This window comes from Pelodiscus sinensis, chromosome 1, assembly GCF_052426305.1.
Source record: "Pelodiscus sinensis isolate ZL-2025 chromosome 1, ASM5242630v1, whole genome shotgun sequence".
Taxonomy (NCBI): domain Eukaryota; kingdom Metazoa; phylum Chordata; order Testudines; family Trionychidae; genus Pelodiscus; species Pelodiscus sinensis.
Window position 1 is genome coordinate 169,709,161 of NC_143052.1, and position 18,965 is coordinate 169,728,125.

An 18,965-nucleotide genomic window follows, 5' to 3' on the forward strand; every position below is an offset into this window, starting at 1 on the left:
CAGGATGGTTTCTTTCTGTGCCTTCAATAAGGCTTCTTTAAAAAACTGCCAGCTGTCCTGGACTCCTTTCCCCTTCATGTTAGCATCCCAGGGGATTCTGCCCATCAGATCTCTGAGGGTATGTCTACACTACCACCCTAGTTCGAACTAGGGTGGTAGTGTAGACATACCCAGAGGAAGTCAAAATCTGCTTTTTTGAAGTACAAGTTGTGTATTTTACTACTCTCTTTTCTTCCTTTGGTCAGGATCCTGAAATCTACCATCTCATGATCACTGCTTCCCAGGTTGTCACCCACCTCTACTTCCCCTATTAGTTCCTCTCTGTTTGTGAGCAGAAGGTCACACTGCCTGGCTGCTTCCTCAGGGGTTGGGGTGTTTGTTACCCTCCTGTGGTACCTCAGGAATGTAACTGTCTCTGCTCTCACACCCCTACCTTTCTGTTTAATAAGGAACAAATCACATTCCATGCACATCCCATTGATAGGCACAACCAAACCCTTTGCTTACTTAGGTTATGATAAGAGGAAGCTACATACCAAATTTGGTGGCCCTGGTTCTTAATGTTTAGGATGAGTTCTTGAACAAATAGACTCACAGACAGAAACACAGATAGGAAGACCAGACAGATGCACAAACTTTTTCAGATATATAGTAGATTATGTATTACTTACAGTGTATTTCTAGAACCTGCATTGCTATCTGAGGTGTAGAATTTAGGGACTCATGGTCTACTCTGCAACTTAAAACGGCACCATCATCACTCCGATCCACTCGGAAATCCAGCGTGCTGCTAACAGTGAATGTTCTGCGATTTTCATCCTCTTCTTTTAAATATTTTACATCTGCAAGAGAAACAATTTTATCTTAATGATGTTCAAGGAGCACAAGGCAAATTAGGAGGCTCTAGTGTATAGCAAACTGATTTTTAAAAATGGTTCACCTATTTGCTTTAAACACCTCTACATTTTATAGCCAGATATTCCATTATTTGTCTGAACCAATACTGCCATTGCCAAATACGCATTTAGGAAAAGCAATTTCAAAATCAACTGATGAGAGCCTACACACAAGATTTTTACTTGTTGTGATTAATAGGAACGGTTGTATTTCAAGGAGGCCATGCAGGATGAAATTGTAAGATCGATCACAGACTCACAGGACTGGAAGTGACTTTGAGAGGTCATCTAGCTCCCTGATCTCATAGCAGGACTAAGTATTATCCAGATCATCCCCTGACAGATGTTTGGCTGTCCTGCTTCTAAAAATCTCCAGTGATGGAGATTCCACGGCCTCCCTAGGCAATTTATTCCAGTGCTTAACCAACCTCACAGGAAGTTCTTCCTAATGTCCAACCTAAACTGCCATTGCTGAAATTTAATCCCATTGCTTTGTGTCATATCATCAGAGGTCAAGGAGAATAATTTTTCTTCCTTCTACTTTTAACAATCTTTTATGTACTTGAAAACTGTTATCATGTCTTCTCTTCTACTGTCTCTAAACAGACCCATTTATTCCACTCTTCCCTCATGGTCCATGTTTTCTAAATATTTAATCATTTTTGTTGCTCTTCTCTGGACATTCTCTAATTTGTCCATATCTTTCCTTAAATGTGGACTCAGTACTCCAGGGGAAGCTAATCAGTGGCATAATGATTTCTTCTTGTGTATTGCTTACAACTCTTTTGCTAAAACATATCAGAATTAGCTTTTTCTTTTTTTCTTCAACTGTTACATTGTTGACTCATTTTGGGCTTCTCATTTACTATGATCATCAAATCTTTTGCAATTGTTTCCCATCAGTGTGTGCAACTGATTGTTCCTTCCCAAGTGGAGTAGTTTTGCATTTGTCCTTATTGATTGGAATCCTATTTATTTCAGACCATTTATTCAGGTTGCCCAGATCATTTTGAATTTTAATTGTACCCTTTAAAGCACTTGCAATCCCTCCCAGCTTGGTATAAGTCACTAACTCTGTAAGTATACTCACTGCTCCTTTATCTAAATAATTGATGAGGTTATTGAACAGAATTGGTCCCAGAATTGATCCCTGCAGGACCCCACTTGGTATGCCCTTCCAGCTTGACTATGGACATAATCTGAGGACATATAGAGAGATCCATACTGAAGATGATGCTGATCTTATATGCCCGAGTTACATGGATGATGGTAGTGATCTTCAGACATCAAGAAAGGAGTATAGGAGGGAAAGGGTGGGAGAATAAGCAAGAATTTTGTTTAAGCCAGTTTAGCTTTTGAACTGGAACTGATGGCTGGACATCTACAATCAATTAAATCTGCAATGAACTAAACCAAAATCAACTGAAAGGCAAGAATACCTTGCATCTCCTCATTACCATGAATATATATACATCCCAATTAGAAATAAACTTCCACTGAAGTCCACTAGAAAAACACATTTTTAAAGCACTTTATAGAGTTACTTACAGTAAAAATTTTGAAGTCTAGGTATCTAGTCTGTTATAGATATGTGATACAAGTATATTAGTAACCCCACATAGTTTCAGTTTGGGCTCTGAGAGTACATTTAGACTATGTTGTATTTTCGAAACAGGATATGCAAATTCCATGAGAATTTGCATATCTTCTTCCAATCTCACTTTCGAAAGTGGGTCTTTTGAAAGTGAAAGTAGTCTGGATGCATTTATTTGGGGGAAAAAACACTTTTTCTAAACACCACTCTTTCTTTAAAAATGAAGTTTACATGGTTTTTCGAAAAAGGGGTTTCCCCCCCCCCCAAAAAAAAATGCATCCGGACTACTTTCTCTTTCGAAAGACCTGATTTTGAAAGAGAGATCGGAAGATATGCAAATCCCCACGGAACTTGCGTATCCTCTTTCAAAAATACAGCATAGTCTAGACGTACCCTGAGTGTTCATCTCTTCTGTACCTGGGACCATGCCTCCCATTTGGGCCTGAGTCACATTAGCAGAGTATAAACTAGTACATTAAAAAAATAACAGTGTAGATGCTATTGCTTGGGCTGGAACATTCAATCTCAAGCCTACCAACCCCACCTAGCCATTTTTAGTGTGCAATCTGTAGCCCTGCTGGAACAAGTCTTTCTACTATGGCTGAGATGTTCATGTCCAGCTGTTGTATAGACATTCTCTAGGATGCTGTGCACTTGCAATTTCAATTGACTTCACATAGTTGTGAACCCTTAGCTTCTCTCTGTAATGGGCAGGGGTACTGGCACAATTTTTATAGTGGAGGTGCCGACAGACACCCTGTGTATAACGGAAATGACTTCAAGTCATCTCTAAACCCTGTGTATAACGGAAATGACTTCAAGTCAGGGGGTGCATAGCACTCCCTACACAACTCATTTCAAGACCTCTGGGGCCTTGTATATATGATGGATGCATAAATGAGGACGAAACATAAGAATCAACAGATGAGGTGTTTAACTTTAAAAGTTATTATGTACAGAAGTTAATGGGAGAGCCACTTATAAACTTTTTGAATTTATTTTATTTTGTACACATCTATTTATATTGCTCATTGATTTTTGTTTATTTCAGCAAAACAGCAACCTGGCCATATTGATTTGGGCTAATGAAGGCCTTAAAATGAATTTTTATAAGGAAATGTACTACTGAGATTGCATGTGTCCTCTATTTCCTAATCAAAGGAAAGGAAAATGCAAGAGGTTTCAGTTCTACAAATCATTGTAAAATCCCATTAGGGAGAGGAAGATGACCTAAATAAAATTTCCATGAAAAGTCAATTTTAGAAAGCAGATATAAAATGTAATAAGCTACATCTTTTTAGATTACAAATATCTATGGAATCAGAAAGATGGGCTTTTCATGCACTTCAGATAATGTAAGAATCCAGGTAGTTAAGTAATTCTGATTTTTGCCTCAGAAATAATTTTCTTCTACACGCTTACATTTTTCTTCCTGCTGGTTGCTAAGCATTAAGATGATTTCAATTTTTCCTAAGGTGACTATCAAAATGTATGGAACACAAAGCCGAGGAAAATATTGACTGTGGCTAAACCAATGTTATTACATTCATAAAATAAGAAAATATTTTATCCTAGATTTTAAAAGTACCTACATTTTGTGTTCTAAGTTTAACTTTAAGCACTTGAATAAACAGATTCATTTTTAAAAGTGCTAAGCACCCAGCAGTTTCAAGTTAAGTGCAGGTTGGATAGCTCCTAGGCATCAGATGTATTCACTTCAACGGGCGGATTCTGGATAGCAAGCTCATTTGAAAAAATGGAGAGCACTTCTTTAGGAGCATTTTACGTGCCTGTTTTTTGAAATTCTTGACTTTAAATCGTCACTGAAAAGTCATTGTACGTACTTTTATATAAACTCTGAATATCTGGATCATATAAAATACTGATATGTTATTCAGTAACAGCCAAATGTTTTTCAAGTGACAGATTTTTTCTCTCTTTCTTTCTGAGAATCACATTAATTCAAGAATTGAAGCTTAAAGTCAAGAAAAAAGCCTTCCGTGGAAAAAGTTTTCCTGGAACTCACTGCAACCAATCAGGATGCATTTGCACATGCACTCTGACTGGTTAACACTTTTTTCGTAGCTCCGTATTATTGGTCTCTGTGGAGGAAAATAATAGAAACGTGTTTATTTATCACTCCATGGTTATTTAAAATTATATGTTCCCATATATGTAGTGAAAATATTTTTTCTATATTTTAACTGGATAAAATTGGTATTAATAGCTTCTGGATATTTTTCAACTAGTTTTGCTTTATCCATGCATTAATCTGAAAAGATTAAACTCTACTTTCACTGGAATTTTGTCAAGACAAAAAAATTACCACATTTCTGATCTTATTGCACATATTAAAATTAACAGCTTCATTTTAAATTGCCATTCAGTTGCAAAAATATTAATTTACTTTTTCCACACAAGAAAAAAAAAGGAAAATCATCTGAAGATATTTCTCAAAAAACAAACTACATTTAAGGTTATATTTTCAAAACAGTGTGTAATAAATTACACTAGAAATAAAGTATTGTGTATTTTCTTTTTTATATATTTGTAGCTCTAAATAAGCTCAATTTAGGGATGCCACAGTCAGCAATATTACTTGTACACGTAGGAATAAAAAAGGATCAGAAAGGCATACCTCACATCCCTGTGCTAATATGGATGCATGTATCAGATGCCGAATGTTAAAATATGGAATGTCACGATTCACACTCAGCTTCTCCCATTGTAGCACTGGAATTGGAATTTTGTAACTAATAAATCAGTTGTAATAAATGTATGTTATAGCAAAGGTTTGGATTAAACTTAAATATAAGAGGTAGGCTGCAGACAGGCTTTATTAGATGTTAGCATGTTAAAGTAAAGGGATGGAATATTGTAATACATAGTGATATTAGTGTTAGATAAGGCCTTGTAGTAGTTAAAAGAAGTTTAATGTTGAAAGACATTGTAACTTTGTTAAAGTGTTTTAGAAGTATCCCTTTGTTCCATGATGCAATTCTTTAAATATACTGTTTATGTGAATGAGAGAGAATTTTTTAGGAGAGATAAGTGTGAAGGCCACTGCATGCTCAGATGGTCAGAGGAAGGGCTGGAGACTCAGAAGCACCAAATAATAATCAAAGCACACGGAAGACGCAGACTACCAGGGCAGACTGACAAACCCTGAAGCTAGAGGCATGAACCCCTTGATACGGAACCAATCACAATTTTTGATGGAAGGACAACGCCCCCGAGCGGTCGTCAACGTACTGGTATCAGATGTCTGTGAGAACAACTTCTTCCCAATAAGCACATCGTAGGAAGATTGATTTTGATGCTGAATGACTGACTAAGGCCTGATGAGGCAAAATGCACAGACTTCCATGGAAGGAAAGTCCTATAAAGGATGTGGTGTCTTGTATGGTTCTTCGGGTTCTGTCCTGCTAAGATCAAGACCAGGAGGGGCATCAGTCTAGAATGACATGAATCCAGCTTCTACCTTGCACCTGACCTATCTGGCCAATAGGTTGGGCCAAGCAATAGACTAGTAACTATTCCATCAGTGTGTGTGTGTGCGCGTGCATGCACACACTACTTTGTTATATTGTCAATAAATGCAGCATGTTGTCTTATCCCCCTGAAAAAGATCCCATGTGCTTCCTATAAGCATAACACCATTCTTGACATTGAGCCTGTTAAAACAGTTCTCTCTTACTAGATGATGATTCCTTCTTTCTGCTAAGAGAAATGCAAGCAAAATTTTAGCCTGGCTTTTCCCTCCTCCTCCTCCCCACCCCCATTCCTACTCTGAACTGAATGTATTCACTTTTCACATTCTTTTCCACCATGTATAATATACTGTAACACAATTGAATTTACTGGTGCTAGACAGCAGAACTTCTAACCTTTAATGTCAGATACATTAGCATACCATTTCATATCTATTTTCTCAGATTTATCATTTCACCTTTTCCAGTGCACAAAAGTTAATGTTCCTTCTGCTGATGCCATTGCAAGCTAGTTAGGTTATTTTATTTGTAACCTTCATGACAATGGCACTGTGCTCTTCAGAAGACCTAGAAAACTAAAGGCTTTTCCCTCATTTGTATCTTCTTCACCTCCTATTTCTCTTCTCTTTAAACCTTTACTTCATCCATTCTACCGAGTTTTCTTTCCTATGTCCATCTCTTAGTAACTTCTCAGAAAGTTGTATGTTAAGACTGAAATCCCTAAATTGTCTGCTTTGCTATTACATTTCAACAGGAACGGCATAATTATTGTGGAAGCCTGATAGATGTAACTTTTTTTTAAACCTGGTGCCTTGAGTTGCTCTTGCTGATATATCTGCTTATACCAGTAGTTCATTTAGGATACTGTCACTACCTAAGTTTATTTTCCATCTTTTGATAGAACTTCTTGCATACATTCACTTTGACATCTCTTTTGAATAACAGCTTTGCTGGCATAGTACAGCATGTAAATTATATCCTCTGTATTGCACAAGGTACTACTTTTCTTTTGGTATTTTCCTCTACCTTCCAGCAGGATGAAAGACTCCACTTTGTTTTCCTGTTTCACAACTCACTTGACCACAGCAACTCCAATTTATTTTAGTCTATTTGAGCCCAAAGTCCTTGCTCCTTTCCAATCCACTTTTCTGATTTTAAATTGGAAACATCTCAAGACCGGTACATTTAAAAGAAGCATTTCTGTGAATACCAACCATGCTATTATTTTTGTATATTAGTATTTGTTTTATTATGTATTGCTCTGTGTTGGTGGATACGGAAGAAAGATGAACTGTTTCTCTTACTACCACCATAACTTTACTCAAAGAAGCTTTTTGATTCCCTAACACAAACTATACTACTACACAAGTGGAAGAGATACATGGATACTAAAGGAATGGTTTTAAAACAAAAGCTATAAAGAAACAGTCACAATTCTGACAACTCATGGACCTGATCTTTTAGCATACTGGATGAACAGTATTAAAAATCAATACCAGTTTTCTGGGAACAGAAAAAAGTGGAACAAATGGCAAAATAGCAGGGGTACTGAGAAAGACATTTTCCTGCTGCAAAAGACTGTTGTAAAGCATTTTATGATCATCTCAATTAAGGTAATATTATGATCTTAAGATCACTATTATAATTAAAAGTTATAGTTTGTAACATATAAAAACAATCATATAGGTATCACGATAAATGTTGATCAATTCTTTCACATTTTCAGAGTATAATTGATTCTTGCACATTTAGATAATGACCATTCTTTTATAAAATGGAAATAATACAAGCAAGCAATCCTAGTCTAGCCCATTAAATACTTTAGTTTTGATGTTGACACACAATTACATGCAATTGCTTTTCAATACCTTTAATCTCTTTATCATTCTTGAACCATCTCATATCAGCTGCTGGTTTGCTACCAGAGGTCTTGCAGGTTAGCTGCATCCTCTCTCCCTCCATAACAGGTGAAATGAATCCACTAATTTGTGGCTTCTCAGGAACACCTAGAAAATAATCAAGCAAATAAAAGATACAGCATGTTGCCAATCAGCTACTATAAACTTTTTGATCAGAGTTATCAGTTGATAAGGTTAACCTATTATAGGTCAATTTTCAAAACAATCTTAGCATTATAGGTAAAGTAATTAACAGATAGGTTTATTCACTTTATGATTGACAGGCCTATCAACAAGTGTCACTGAATTCTATTTCCTATTTTAAATTGACCAGTGACTCAGAATCATGCTAAATTTTAATTTACGAAAATGAACAGGTTTTAATGTTCATTTTAAACCAAGCTAGCTTGTCTCACACGTTATGTTCAAATTTAAGTTGATTTCCTATTGCTAGACATATAAAGGATAGCTGCATTTTAAAGCAGATTATTTTGAGTGGGAGGTGTGAAAAATATTAACTACTCTTGTTAAAATGAGACAACAAATTGATTCAGATGTATTTCAACAGACAGTTCCAGCATGAATTCCAGGACTCCTACCCCTACAAAATAAGTTTTGTTTTTCTTCATTTAAATCATTTTTCAGGGTGGGGCTAGGGATGAGGGGTTAAGTATGTAGGCTGCCCAGGGTAAAGGAAACAGCCCCAGCTATCTCTCATTGCAGCAGGGGGCCAGATGAAAAGCATCCGTCCATGTCCGCTGCAGCTGGGGGAAGGGGTGCATATCCCCAAGCTGGGGGAGACAGACACAAAAAGACAAACTCTCTGAAATATATAGTTGATAGTTGATCCTTTCTCCACTCCTAGTCCCTGCTGCCCCAATGGGGTTATAGTTGTCCCAGTCCCCTTGCTGGTTGTCCTGCACAATAACTGTCCCTCTTACCAGACCTCTCCTTTTCCATTTTATGAGAAACAAACACATTTCACAAACATCCCATTATACTGGCCTTGCTTTAAGTTATGACAGGAGGAAGCTACTGCCAATTTGGTGGTCCTAGCTCTTAACGTTTAGGCAGAGTTCTTGAACAAACAGACTCACAGATCAGATGCACATTTCTAAAATATATACAGGCAGTCCCCGGGTTACGTACAAGATAGGGACTATAGGTTTGTTCTTAAGTTGAATCTGTATGTAAGTTGGAACTGGCATCAGCCACTGCTGAAACTGATCAGTTTCAACAGCCGCTGAATCTGGACACCAGTTCCACTTACATACAGATTCAAGGTAAGAACACCAGGCATCCCCAAGTCAGCTGCTGCTGAAACTGATCAGCAGCTGATTCCAGGAAGCCCAGGGCAGAGCAACTCTGCCTCGGGCTTCCTGTAGTCAGCCGCTGGTCAATTTCAGCAGCGGCTGACTTTGGGACGCCTGGGGCAGAGCAGCTCGGGTGCTGCTGGCTTGGTCCAGTAGCGCGGCCGCTCCTCGGAGGTACTGGACCAACCCAGCAGCACCCCAGCTGCTCTGCCCCAGGCATCCTGATTCAGCCACTGCTGAAACTGATCAGCAGCTGAATCAGGACGCCTGGGGCAGAGCAGCTGGGGTGCTGCCGGGTTGGTCCAGTAGCGTCAACCGGCAGTGCCCCACCTGCTCTACCACAGGCCCCCCTCTTTGCTCCACGTCTCCCTGGTCTGCTGACCAGGGAGACGCTGAACAGAGCAGCGGAGCACCCGGCCGGACCCGCGCCGCTTCCAGCTGATCTGGAAGCGGCCGCGGGTCCGGCCCCGGGTGCTCCGCTGCTTTGTTCAGCGTCTGCCTGGTCTGCAGACCAGGCAGACGCTGAACAAAGCGGCGGAGCACCCGGCCAGACCCGCGCCGCTTCCAGCTGATCTGGAAGCGGCTGCGGGTCCGGCCCCCGGTGCTCCGCCGCTTTGCTTCCGTCTCTCTGGTCTGCTGGCTCCACCAGCAGACCAGGGAGACGGGGAGCAGCTTTTCTCGCCCCGGAGAAGGCGGGCGGCGGGACCAGGCGTCCCGCTGCTCTAGTTCTCCGGGGCGAGAAATCCCCGTTCGTAACTGCGGATCCGACATAAGTCGGATCCGCGTAACTCGGGGACTGCCTGTAGTAAAATAATGTGCCCAGTCCAAAGCACACAGAATTCATAGAAATCCTTCCATTGACTCAGTGAGCTTTGGATCAGGGTCTATGCCAATTAATCATCATACACAGAATATTAGGGATGAGAAAGATTATGTTTTGAGGATTGGAGGGAGACCTAAAATATAGAGCTGTAAATGAAATTGAGAATATTTAGTTATTGTCAATGACTGGCTTAGTAACACATAGAAAGGTCTTATTTTGAGAAGATGTGTCATACCACAGTTTCTAAAAGCTCTCATTTTATGATTAGGTTTACCCTTTACATTTCAAAAGTTTCAATTAATTCATGGATTTTTATTCCAGGAAAAAAGGATAAGTCACTGAAATTCCATTTTGTGGTCTGCATTTAGCAATGTGATTTGTTCATATCTTTCCTTTGCCAAAAGAAACTGATAAACCCAGTACCTAATTAAACAGTAGTCCAGACAAAAGCAACAGCACCAATCAAATATAGTTTCTGTAATAAAACAACTCCCACTTTTTAGGGCATGAAATGGCATCTTTAATAATCCATCTACATTAAAATCTTCTAATCCAAATCAGACCAGTAACTAGAAAGATTATTTATATGCAGAAATATTTCTCTGTTAAAAATGCATGGACTCAATTTCAAATAAAAAATTACTCTTATGTAGGGTCATATTTAGAATTTTAAATATGAGTTTCTAATAGACAATTACATGAAATTATAGTAAGACAGATGCTTCTGAAACCTTTCTGCTGTCTTTTTGTTAGAAAGAAAACAGATGATGTTGGAAAGCAATCATGTAAAAATAATAATAATAAAAAATCCCTCACAACCAAACAAAAAATAGAACTAAATAGACCTTAAAAGAGCAAGCTACCTTGATTAGAAGCTACTGGTTAGATGTCTTGGGTTTATTTTTTTTAACTTTGAAATACCCTTTTTCTGTGTCTCACTGTCATTTAATAGTTTAAATTTGACTAATCACCTATTCTTTGGATCTTGAGATGACTCAACAGAAAAAAATTAACCCTTAGGCAGTTGTTATCCCCAAATATTCTGCTTTGAGTGGATATTTTTGTCCTTGATAGCAAACTTGAGAAGATTTTTGCAAAACAGACTCAGTGGGATTCACAGAGGTATACTGTACTTCATATCCTATGCACAAAATCAATTCCTTGAGTGGTTTAACTTTAATATTGCCAGCAAAGGGAACATCTTGTATTAGTCCTATTAAATTCAACTGTCTGCTTTTCTATATATAAAAAGCAAAACAAAATAAAATAAAAAAAATCAATCTTTAAAAGCGTAAAGATTTTAGGCATGCAAATGTGTTACAGTGAACACCACAAATTTTAGCTGATTAGGCTACTGACATTGACAGAATCACATAAAGCTTGGGCATCTATACGAATCTACTTCAGGGGCGGGGAACCTCTTTCGGTTAGGGGCTGCTGACTCTCAGAAAAATCATTTGGGGACTGCGCATAAGTGAGAAGCATAAAACAAAACAAAACAAATCAAACCCCTCACTGACATGGCCCCTGACTGAGAAGGAGAAGGTTACTCCTCATATTCCCCCAGAGTCTAGGGGGCCCAGCCTAGTAGGTTTTGTGTGCTTCAGCTCTGCAGTGGAGCAGGAGGGGAAGGGCAGGAGCACCAGTGTGGGCTCCCCAGTGCTGGAAGGGTCCCTGAGCCTCATGGGCCAGATCCAGGCATCTAGATTGAGTGTGTGTGTGTGAGTGAGAAAGAGTGACCGACTGGCCTTTGGGGAAAACAGCAGAACATTTAGAGGATGAAACATCAAAGAAGCAAGCCCAGTGAAAATATGAACTTTGTAGGGAAAAAAAGAAAATAGAACGAGCCAGGAAAATGCATAGCTAAGACAAAACTATGAGTCCCTTAAAGCCCTTTCCTTTTTGATTTCATACTCTCTGATTTTGTCTCCTTTGCCCTATACAGTACATTGTTAGAAGATGAACACATGCACCCTGTTAACCCTTTTGGTACGTGGGTTATAGAGGTTATGTCCATTTTACGAAGCATTCATGTGCACTGTAATTCATGATCCTGCCACATCACACACGTTAAGGAGCTTGCTATTCCTAGGCATGGTTTCATCAAGCAATCTTCAGTGAAAGCAAGAGTGGGTGTTTTACATACTTCTCCTAAGTTTTCTGAAAGTTGACACTAGAAATATTTACTGAGGCTTAAGAAGCCTAAAAAATCATCTCTTAACTCATTTCACTTTGATATTCTTAGCCAGCTATACTTACCCAGAACAGTAAGGAAAGCCTTGGAAGTTTTGACAGGCATAGTAAATAAAGAACAGGTGTATTGCCCTTCATCTGACAGAGACACATCACTGACACTGATGCTCAGTTCATGCCAGGAAGCTCGAACCAGCTCAATCCTGTTGTCCCTCAGGGCTGGAAAACACATGTGTTAAAGATATAAAATATTACATTAACGCAGTACAGTACATTATTCAACAGGTTTAAATGTAAAAGTCTCATGAACATTTTTAATTACAAATCTATCGTAAGGAGACATAGAGCAGGTTAAATATAGATTACATTTTTTTCCTTTCAGGGAATTCAAATATTTCAACAGTTTTTGGGTAGTCTCAAACTCAGATGAAAATCAAAACGTGACCAATATGTATTACACTGTATAAAACAAGTCTCAAAAGCTGTATAAGGTAACTAATTCATATGTATATCAAATAAATATACAGAGAACATTTGTTTCAAAATATGAGCATTTCATTTATTTGACCAGTTAATGTATTTTTAGAAAAGATTTCCTTTCAGAACATTTTCCAAGACAGAAAGATAATCCTAGATGGCAACTACCTTAATTTACACAGCCTAGTTATACAGTAAGTAGAGGATACAGCACTGTATTTCAGCTACGCTTTTTAGCAATCATTACTGGCTGGCAACCATATCCCATTAACTGGTCTTCTAACACCCAATCACATAAATCCATTTTTTGCGCATAATAGTATAACCGCCATGTGTCGTCTTGTAGTGAATCAACGTGATACAGCATTTATATCAAAGAAAAAGAAAGATTAGAAATGCATACTATCATGGAAAAAACATTCATAATACACACTGGGAGGTAAAGGCACCTGGACTTGTTAGATATAGGAGCTGGCATCTGGCACCTGTAATCTTATTTCTTTATAGTCACTAAATCCTGAAAATGTTTGGAGTCAGATATTGGAAGCGCTGAAATGAAATAACTTCAGAATAACTCCCAGAGAGTTTGACAATGCTAATTTGACATTCCTTACAATCTAGGAACTAGCTCCTCAAAGTTATCTTCCTAATGTTAAAGCTATTCTCTATATCATGAGGATAACACAACTACTAACTAGAACCAGCTAGAGTCCTAGAATTCTACAGAACATGATGAATCCCTCAAAATTCAGTACTACACAACCAAAATAATCAGTACTGCCTCCGAACCTGAAATGTGTTTCAAGAGGGCCAAATTCAACTCACATAGGCACATGAAAGTCCCTTTGACTTTGAGCATTGACCGCAGTGGGAGCTATGCATGTCCACACAAAGCAGAATGTGTTCCACCACATTTACTATTGATAGTGCCTCACACAAGATTTATAGGCATAAAATAAATAGATCCCTTTCTTGAAACATTTGCAGTCTACGAACACAAACATAGAGATGAGGGGTAGACATGGATGCCAACAAACACGTGATATTAGACACTGGTTTGTTGCTTTCTCATCCCCTCCTGATTTCACTACAGATTTCCCATATAAACTTCATTCATTCATTTAGACCTTAAAAATTTTCATTTAATCTTTGGTCAATATCTAATTCTTTATCCAGTTGTTTCCATATCTCCCTAAGTGACTGGTACTTATGTGGCACTGTAAAGGAGTCTATCGGGGCGCCCCTAGCACCCCGTGCTCTCCGCCTGAGTCTCGTGCTTCCCTCACCCAGTGGTCTGCCGTCTGGCGTCCCCAGTCAACTATCCTCTTGGCCCAGGGGGCCCCTTTAACACCAGGGGTCTCCGGGCTTCCTGTAGCAGGGAGAGGGGGGGGGTCCGGGCCCCCCCCCTCTAATGGACCCCAGCCCAGGGCCCTACAGACTCAGAACGCTTATGGCGTCCGGTCCGGCTGGCGGGGCGTCTGCTGTAACGCGCCAGCCCTCAGGCTCCCTTCGCCTGCCCTGGGCTGCTTCCTCTCCCTGCCCCGCTGTCTCGCCAATGCGGGGGCTTACCTCTGCAGTTTGGGTCCTTCCTCCTCGGGCAGCCATGTCCAGCTTTTTAAATCCCCACGCTGCTTGTGGCCGGAGGGGGCCTCCGCCCCCGGTACATGAGTCTACTTTCGGCGGGGCGGCGCACCCACCATCTGGTGCCGCCCCCCGCATGACATCAGGCATGGTCTCGGCGGGTGCAGGTATGTTGCCGCCGCCATGGCCTGGGATCACCCGGCACATCACCGCTCGCCCCGCATTGGGGCCGCCTGGTTTGTCCCCGGCGCCTCCGGCTCCTACCCGCACGCCGCCGCTCGTAGTGCAACTGGCACCAGGGCTTCTCGCTCTGACCCCTGGGTCGCCGCGAAGGCAGCTTCCAGGGGGATCGGAGTGCGGGGCGCCTCTGCCCCGTCACACACTTCCCCCCTTAAATGTCCCTTTACCCCGTGATCCATGACTCCTTCTTGGCCGTCGCTTCGGGAGAAGAAGTCCGTGTTTCCATGCGTGGCCCCGGCTTGGTGGGCTACGTTGAAGGCGTACGTCTGTTACGAAAGATACCATTGCATAATTCGGGGATTTGTGTCTTTCATATTGTGCAGCCACCGTAATGGGGCGCGGTCGGTCACGACTGTGAACCGGCTGCCCCATAGGTAATATCGCATCATCTCTATTGCCCATTTTACGGCCAGCGCTTCCTTTTCTATGGTCGAGTACTTACGTTCCCGTGGATACAATTTGCGACTTATGTAGATCACGGGATGTTCTGCCTCTGCGTGCCTTTGGGACAGGATGGCCTCCAACCCAATCTTGGAAGCGTCAGTCTGCACTATAAAGGGTCTGTGAAAGTCCGGTTAGGTTAGTATCGGTGCTTCGGTCAGCTTACTCTTAAGTGTTCGGAAGGCTTGGTCATAGGCCTCCATCCATGGCACCTTGTTGGGGCACGCTTTTCCGGTCAAGTCTGTTAGAGGGGCGGCCAGGGATGCGAAGTGTGGTACAAAGCGCCGGTAATAACTGGCTAGGCCTAAAAATTGCCGCTCCTGCCTCTTTGTTTTGGGAGGGGGGTATTCCTGTAAGGCCCTCATCTTATTGACTAGGGGTTTTACACGGCCCCTTCCTACCGTGTAGCCTAGATACGTCACTTCTCACTCTCCGAAGTGGCACTTGTGGGGGTTGGCCGATAGCCCTGCCTCCTGCAGGGTTCTCAGGATGGCCCGGAGTCGTCTCAGATGTTCTTCCCACGACTCGCTGTACACTATAATGTCGTCAATGTACGCGGCCGCGTACTGGTGATGGTCCTTCAGAACGTTATCCATTAGGCGTTGAAACGTGGCTACTGCCCCATGCAAGCCAAACGGCATTCTAACGAATTGGTATAATCCGAAAGGCATCGAGAAGGCTGTTTTCTCTCTCGAGGTGGCGGTGAGGGGGATTGCTTTGCTTAGGTCGATGGTCGACAGGTAGCGCGCTTGCCCGAGTCAGTCCAATAGTTCGTCGAAGCGTGATATACTGTTGACTTTTCGGAAGTCGATGCAAAAGCACGTCGAGCCATCGGGTTTTGGGACCAATACGATAGGGCTCCGAAATGCGCTCTGCGACTCCTCAATCACTCCCCATTGGAGCATTTTCTGGGTCTCCTCCCTCACCGTCTCCCACATTTTCCTAGGAAGGGGGCGTACGGGGTCCCTCACCATTTTCCTGGGTCCATCTTGGTGCCTTTGGCCTTAGGGGGGTAAGGCAAAACCACCGCCACTACAATGCTTCCCCCTCTTCCCCCCCCCCTTCGTTCAGGGGTCTTACGATGCCCACATTCTCCACCACGTGTAAAGGAGTCTATCGGGGCGCCCCCGGCACCCCGTGCTCTCCGCCTGAGTCTCGTGCTTCCCTCACCCAGTGGTCTGCCGTCTGGCGTCCCCAGTCAACTATCCTCTTGGCCCAGGGGGCCCCTTTAACACCAGGGGTCTCTGGGCTTCCCGTAGCAGGGAGAGGGGGGTCCGGGCCTGCCCCCTCTCACGGACCCCAGCCCAGGGCCCTAAGGACTCAGAATGCTTACGGCATCCGGTCCGGCTGGCGGGGCATCTGCCGTAACGCGCCAGCCCTCAGGCTCCCTTCGCCTGCCCTGGGCTGCTCTCTCTCCCTGCCCCGCTGTCTCACCAATGCGGGGGCTTACCTCCGCAGTTTGGGTCCTTCCTCCTCAGGCAGCCGTGTCCGGCTTTTTAAATCCCCGTGCCGCTTGTGGCCGGGGGGGAAGGCTTCGACCCCGGTACGCGGGTCTACTTCTGGTGGGGCGGCGCACCTGCCATCTGGTGCCACCCCGCGTGTGACGTCAGGCGAAGTCTCGGCAGGTGCAGGTGTGTTGCCACCGCCGCAGCCTGGGAGCACCTGGCACATCGCCGCTCGCTCCGCACTGGGGCTGCCTGGTTTGTCCCCGGCGCCTCCGGCTCCTGTCCGCACGCCGCCGCTCGTAGTGCGGCTGGCGCTGGGGCTTCTCGCTCCGACCCCTGGGTCGCCGCGAAGGCAGCTTCCACGGGGATCGGAGTGCGGGGCGCCTCTGTCCCATCACAGGCACCCAACACTGTAGTGAACTCCATAATTTAGGTCCAAATCCTGTGGAATGTCCATCACCCACTGTCCTGAGTACCATCTACAATTAAATAGTTTCTTGATTCCAATCTGGTTGCAGTAACAGCTTATGTTCATGGAAGGTAGCTGTCAGGTAGCTGGGGTCAGAATGATGAAGGGTTTTAATATTAGCAGAGAAATCTTGAAACTGGCTGTGTTAGCACTCAGAAGTCAAAGTAGAGAACAAAAACACTCTGGCTAACCAGCTCTAGTCTTTTCAGGGTGTGTTACTTAATTTCTAGATACAATGGGCTGAAATAGCCAAATCCAAATGCGTGGATATTTGTGGTCAGACCCTAGCCTAGACTGATGAGGCACATCTTCTAGCTAGTCACATATAAAGGCTAACATTTTTATTGCTGTTTGCAATGAAGAATTCAAAGCTGCAGAAAAACCAATTCAAAGCTAGGATCCCAAACCCCTGGGTACTTTGGTTTTCAATGATGACACACATGGCCCTATGGGATTTGTTTACCCATTACCTCACTAAAAAATGCACAATAGACTCAAGATCCTAGCATGCACACTTATAGCCCCTTGATAGTGACTTTTTTTAAATTGGAATATGCTTAATTGTTCATACTATAATTGGAATATGTTTAATTGTGCACAAAAAAGGAACATGCTCCGTAGAATGAAGCAATGTATTGCAAATTCTGATCATCTGGTTTTTTCTAACAGTGTGAAATTACAGGGGAATCTATTAGGCTAATGGAACTGGACATGTGCCATAACCCAGCAGCCCAGGAATCACGTTTTTCTAATATGCAGCTGCAAAAATTAAAATTACAGAACAATCTGACAAGCTCAGAGATGGTCAGAATTAAAACAGATGAGATTCAGAAAATAAATGCAATGGCAAGAAATCATAATTCTTGGATGCAAAATGGCAGACTGGTATTCAGACCATAGTAATGCTGGAAAAAGCCTGGGGGATTACAGAGAGTCATTCACAACATTACTGCAAAAAAAAATTAATCCTCTGTTGTATGTACAAAATTAATTGTAGTACAATAAAGGAAGTCATAATACTGAATTATAAAATTTTGGTAAAATATATATGTTGTACTATGTCTGACATTTAAGTCTTCTTTAAGTTAAAAAATCACAAACAAAAAAAACTGATTCAACTCTGACCAAACAAAATTGGAGAGATGTGCCAAATTCCCACCTTAAAGGACAAAGCACCAGAGGTCACACTGTGTCAACAACAACTTGTGAGGAAGACCCTCAGATGGGGTAAATTGTTGAGGGACTATCCGTGGAATATAACTGGAGAAGATAATTTACAATGAGATATGGTAACAATATACACATGCACCCTTTCCCCCCACCCAAAGAGGTATTAATATTAAGATGATTTAGGAAAAAAGGACATTTTTTCCTGTAACTGAGAAGTAAAATGAAGAGCACTGGTTGAAAACTAAAGTAATAAATTTCAGATTAGATAAGAATTATTTTTAAATGATGTTCAGAGGGGTAACCAAGTTAGCTTGTAAGTGGAAAAACTTAAACAACAAATAGTCTCTAAGGTACTGCAAAACTAATAGAACATGTGATTGTGTCACAAGTTTCATGGGCACAACCCATCTGAAGAAGTGGGTTGTGCCCACAAAAGCTCATGATACCATCTACATGTTTTGTTAGTCTCTAAGGTGCTGCAAAACTATTTGTTGTTTTTTAAGTTTTTAAACGAGGGGCATTAAATGGTGGTATAAACAGCCTGGTGAAAAATGCTGTGGTCTAGCTAATCCACACTTATAAAACTACAAATTGATGCCAATGTAACAGATTTCCAGATTTATTCTCTGGCCGGCAGAGCAAGGAGGTACTGCTGGTGGGGTGTGGGGCAGTGAGTATCACATCATACTTCTCATGAGCCCTAAGAAGAGCTGAATAAACATTGGTGCTGCCACACATAATTCAGTACCACTCATACATTTCTGAAAAAGCCCCTTCCCACTGCTTCTCTTTCTTTCTGTAGGAAGATAGGGTGTTAGGGAAGCCTTTCAGACATCAGTAGGAGTGAAGAGGAACCCAGTGGCAAAGATTGCAATGGGGAAAGATCGCCCCACTTCCAAGGTCACCTCATCTTCAGACACAACTCATGGGAGCA

The 18,965-nt window shown here is 41.9% G+C and overlaps 1 protein-coding gene across 6 annotated transcripts in view; it reads right to left on the bottom strand.

Annotated features, from left to right (window-relative positions):
• Positions 1 to 18,965, bottom strand: part of CADM2 (cell adhesion molecule 2) — a 1,018,160-nt gene that overhangs the window by 187,653 nt on the left and 811,542 nt on the right. For all 6 annotated transcript variants that reach the window (XM_075909639.2, XM_075909649.2, XM_075909633.2 and 3 more), the window contains 3 exons: positions 12,275 to 12,427; positions 7,850 to 7,987; positions 672 to 842 (listed from right to left, as the gene is read on the bottom strand). In XM_075909639.2, the coding sequence (XP_075765754.1) occupies positions 672 to 842; positions 7,850 to 7,987; positions 12,275 to 12,427 (462 nt within the window). The remainder of the gene's footprint in view (positions 1 to 671; positions 843 to 7,849; positions 7,988 to 12,274; positions 12,428 to 18,965) is intronic.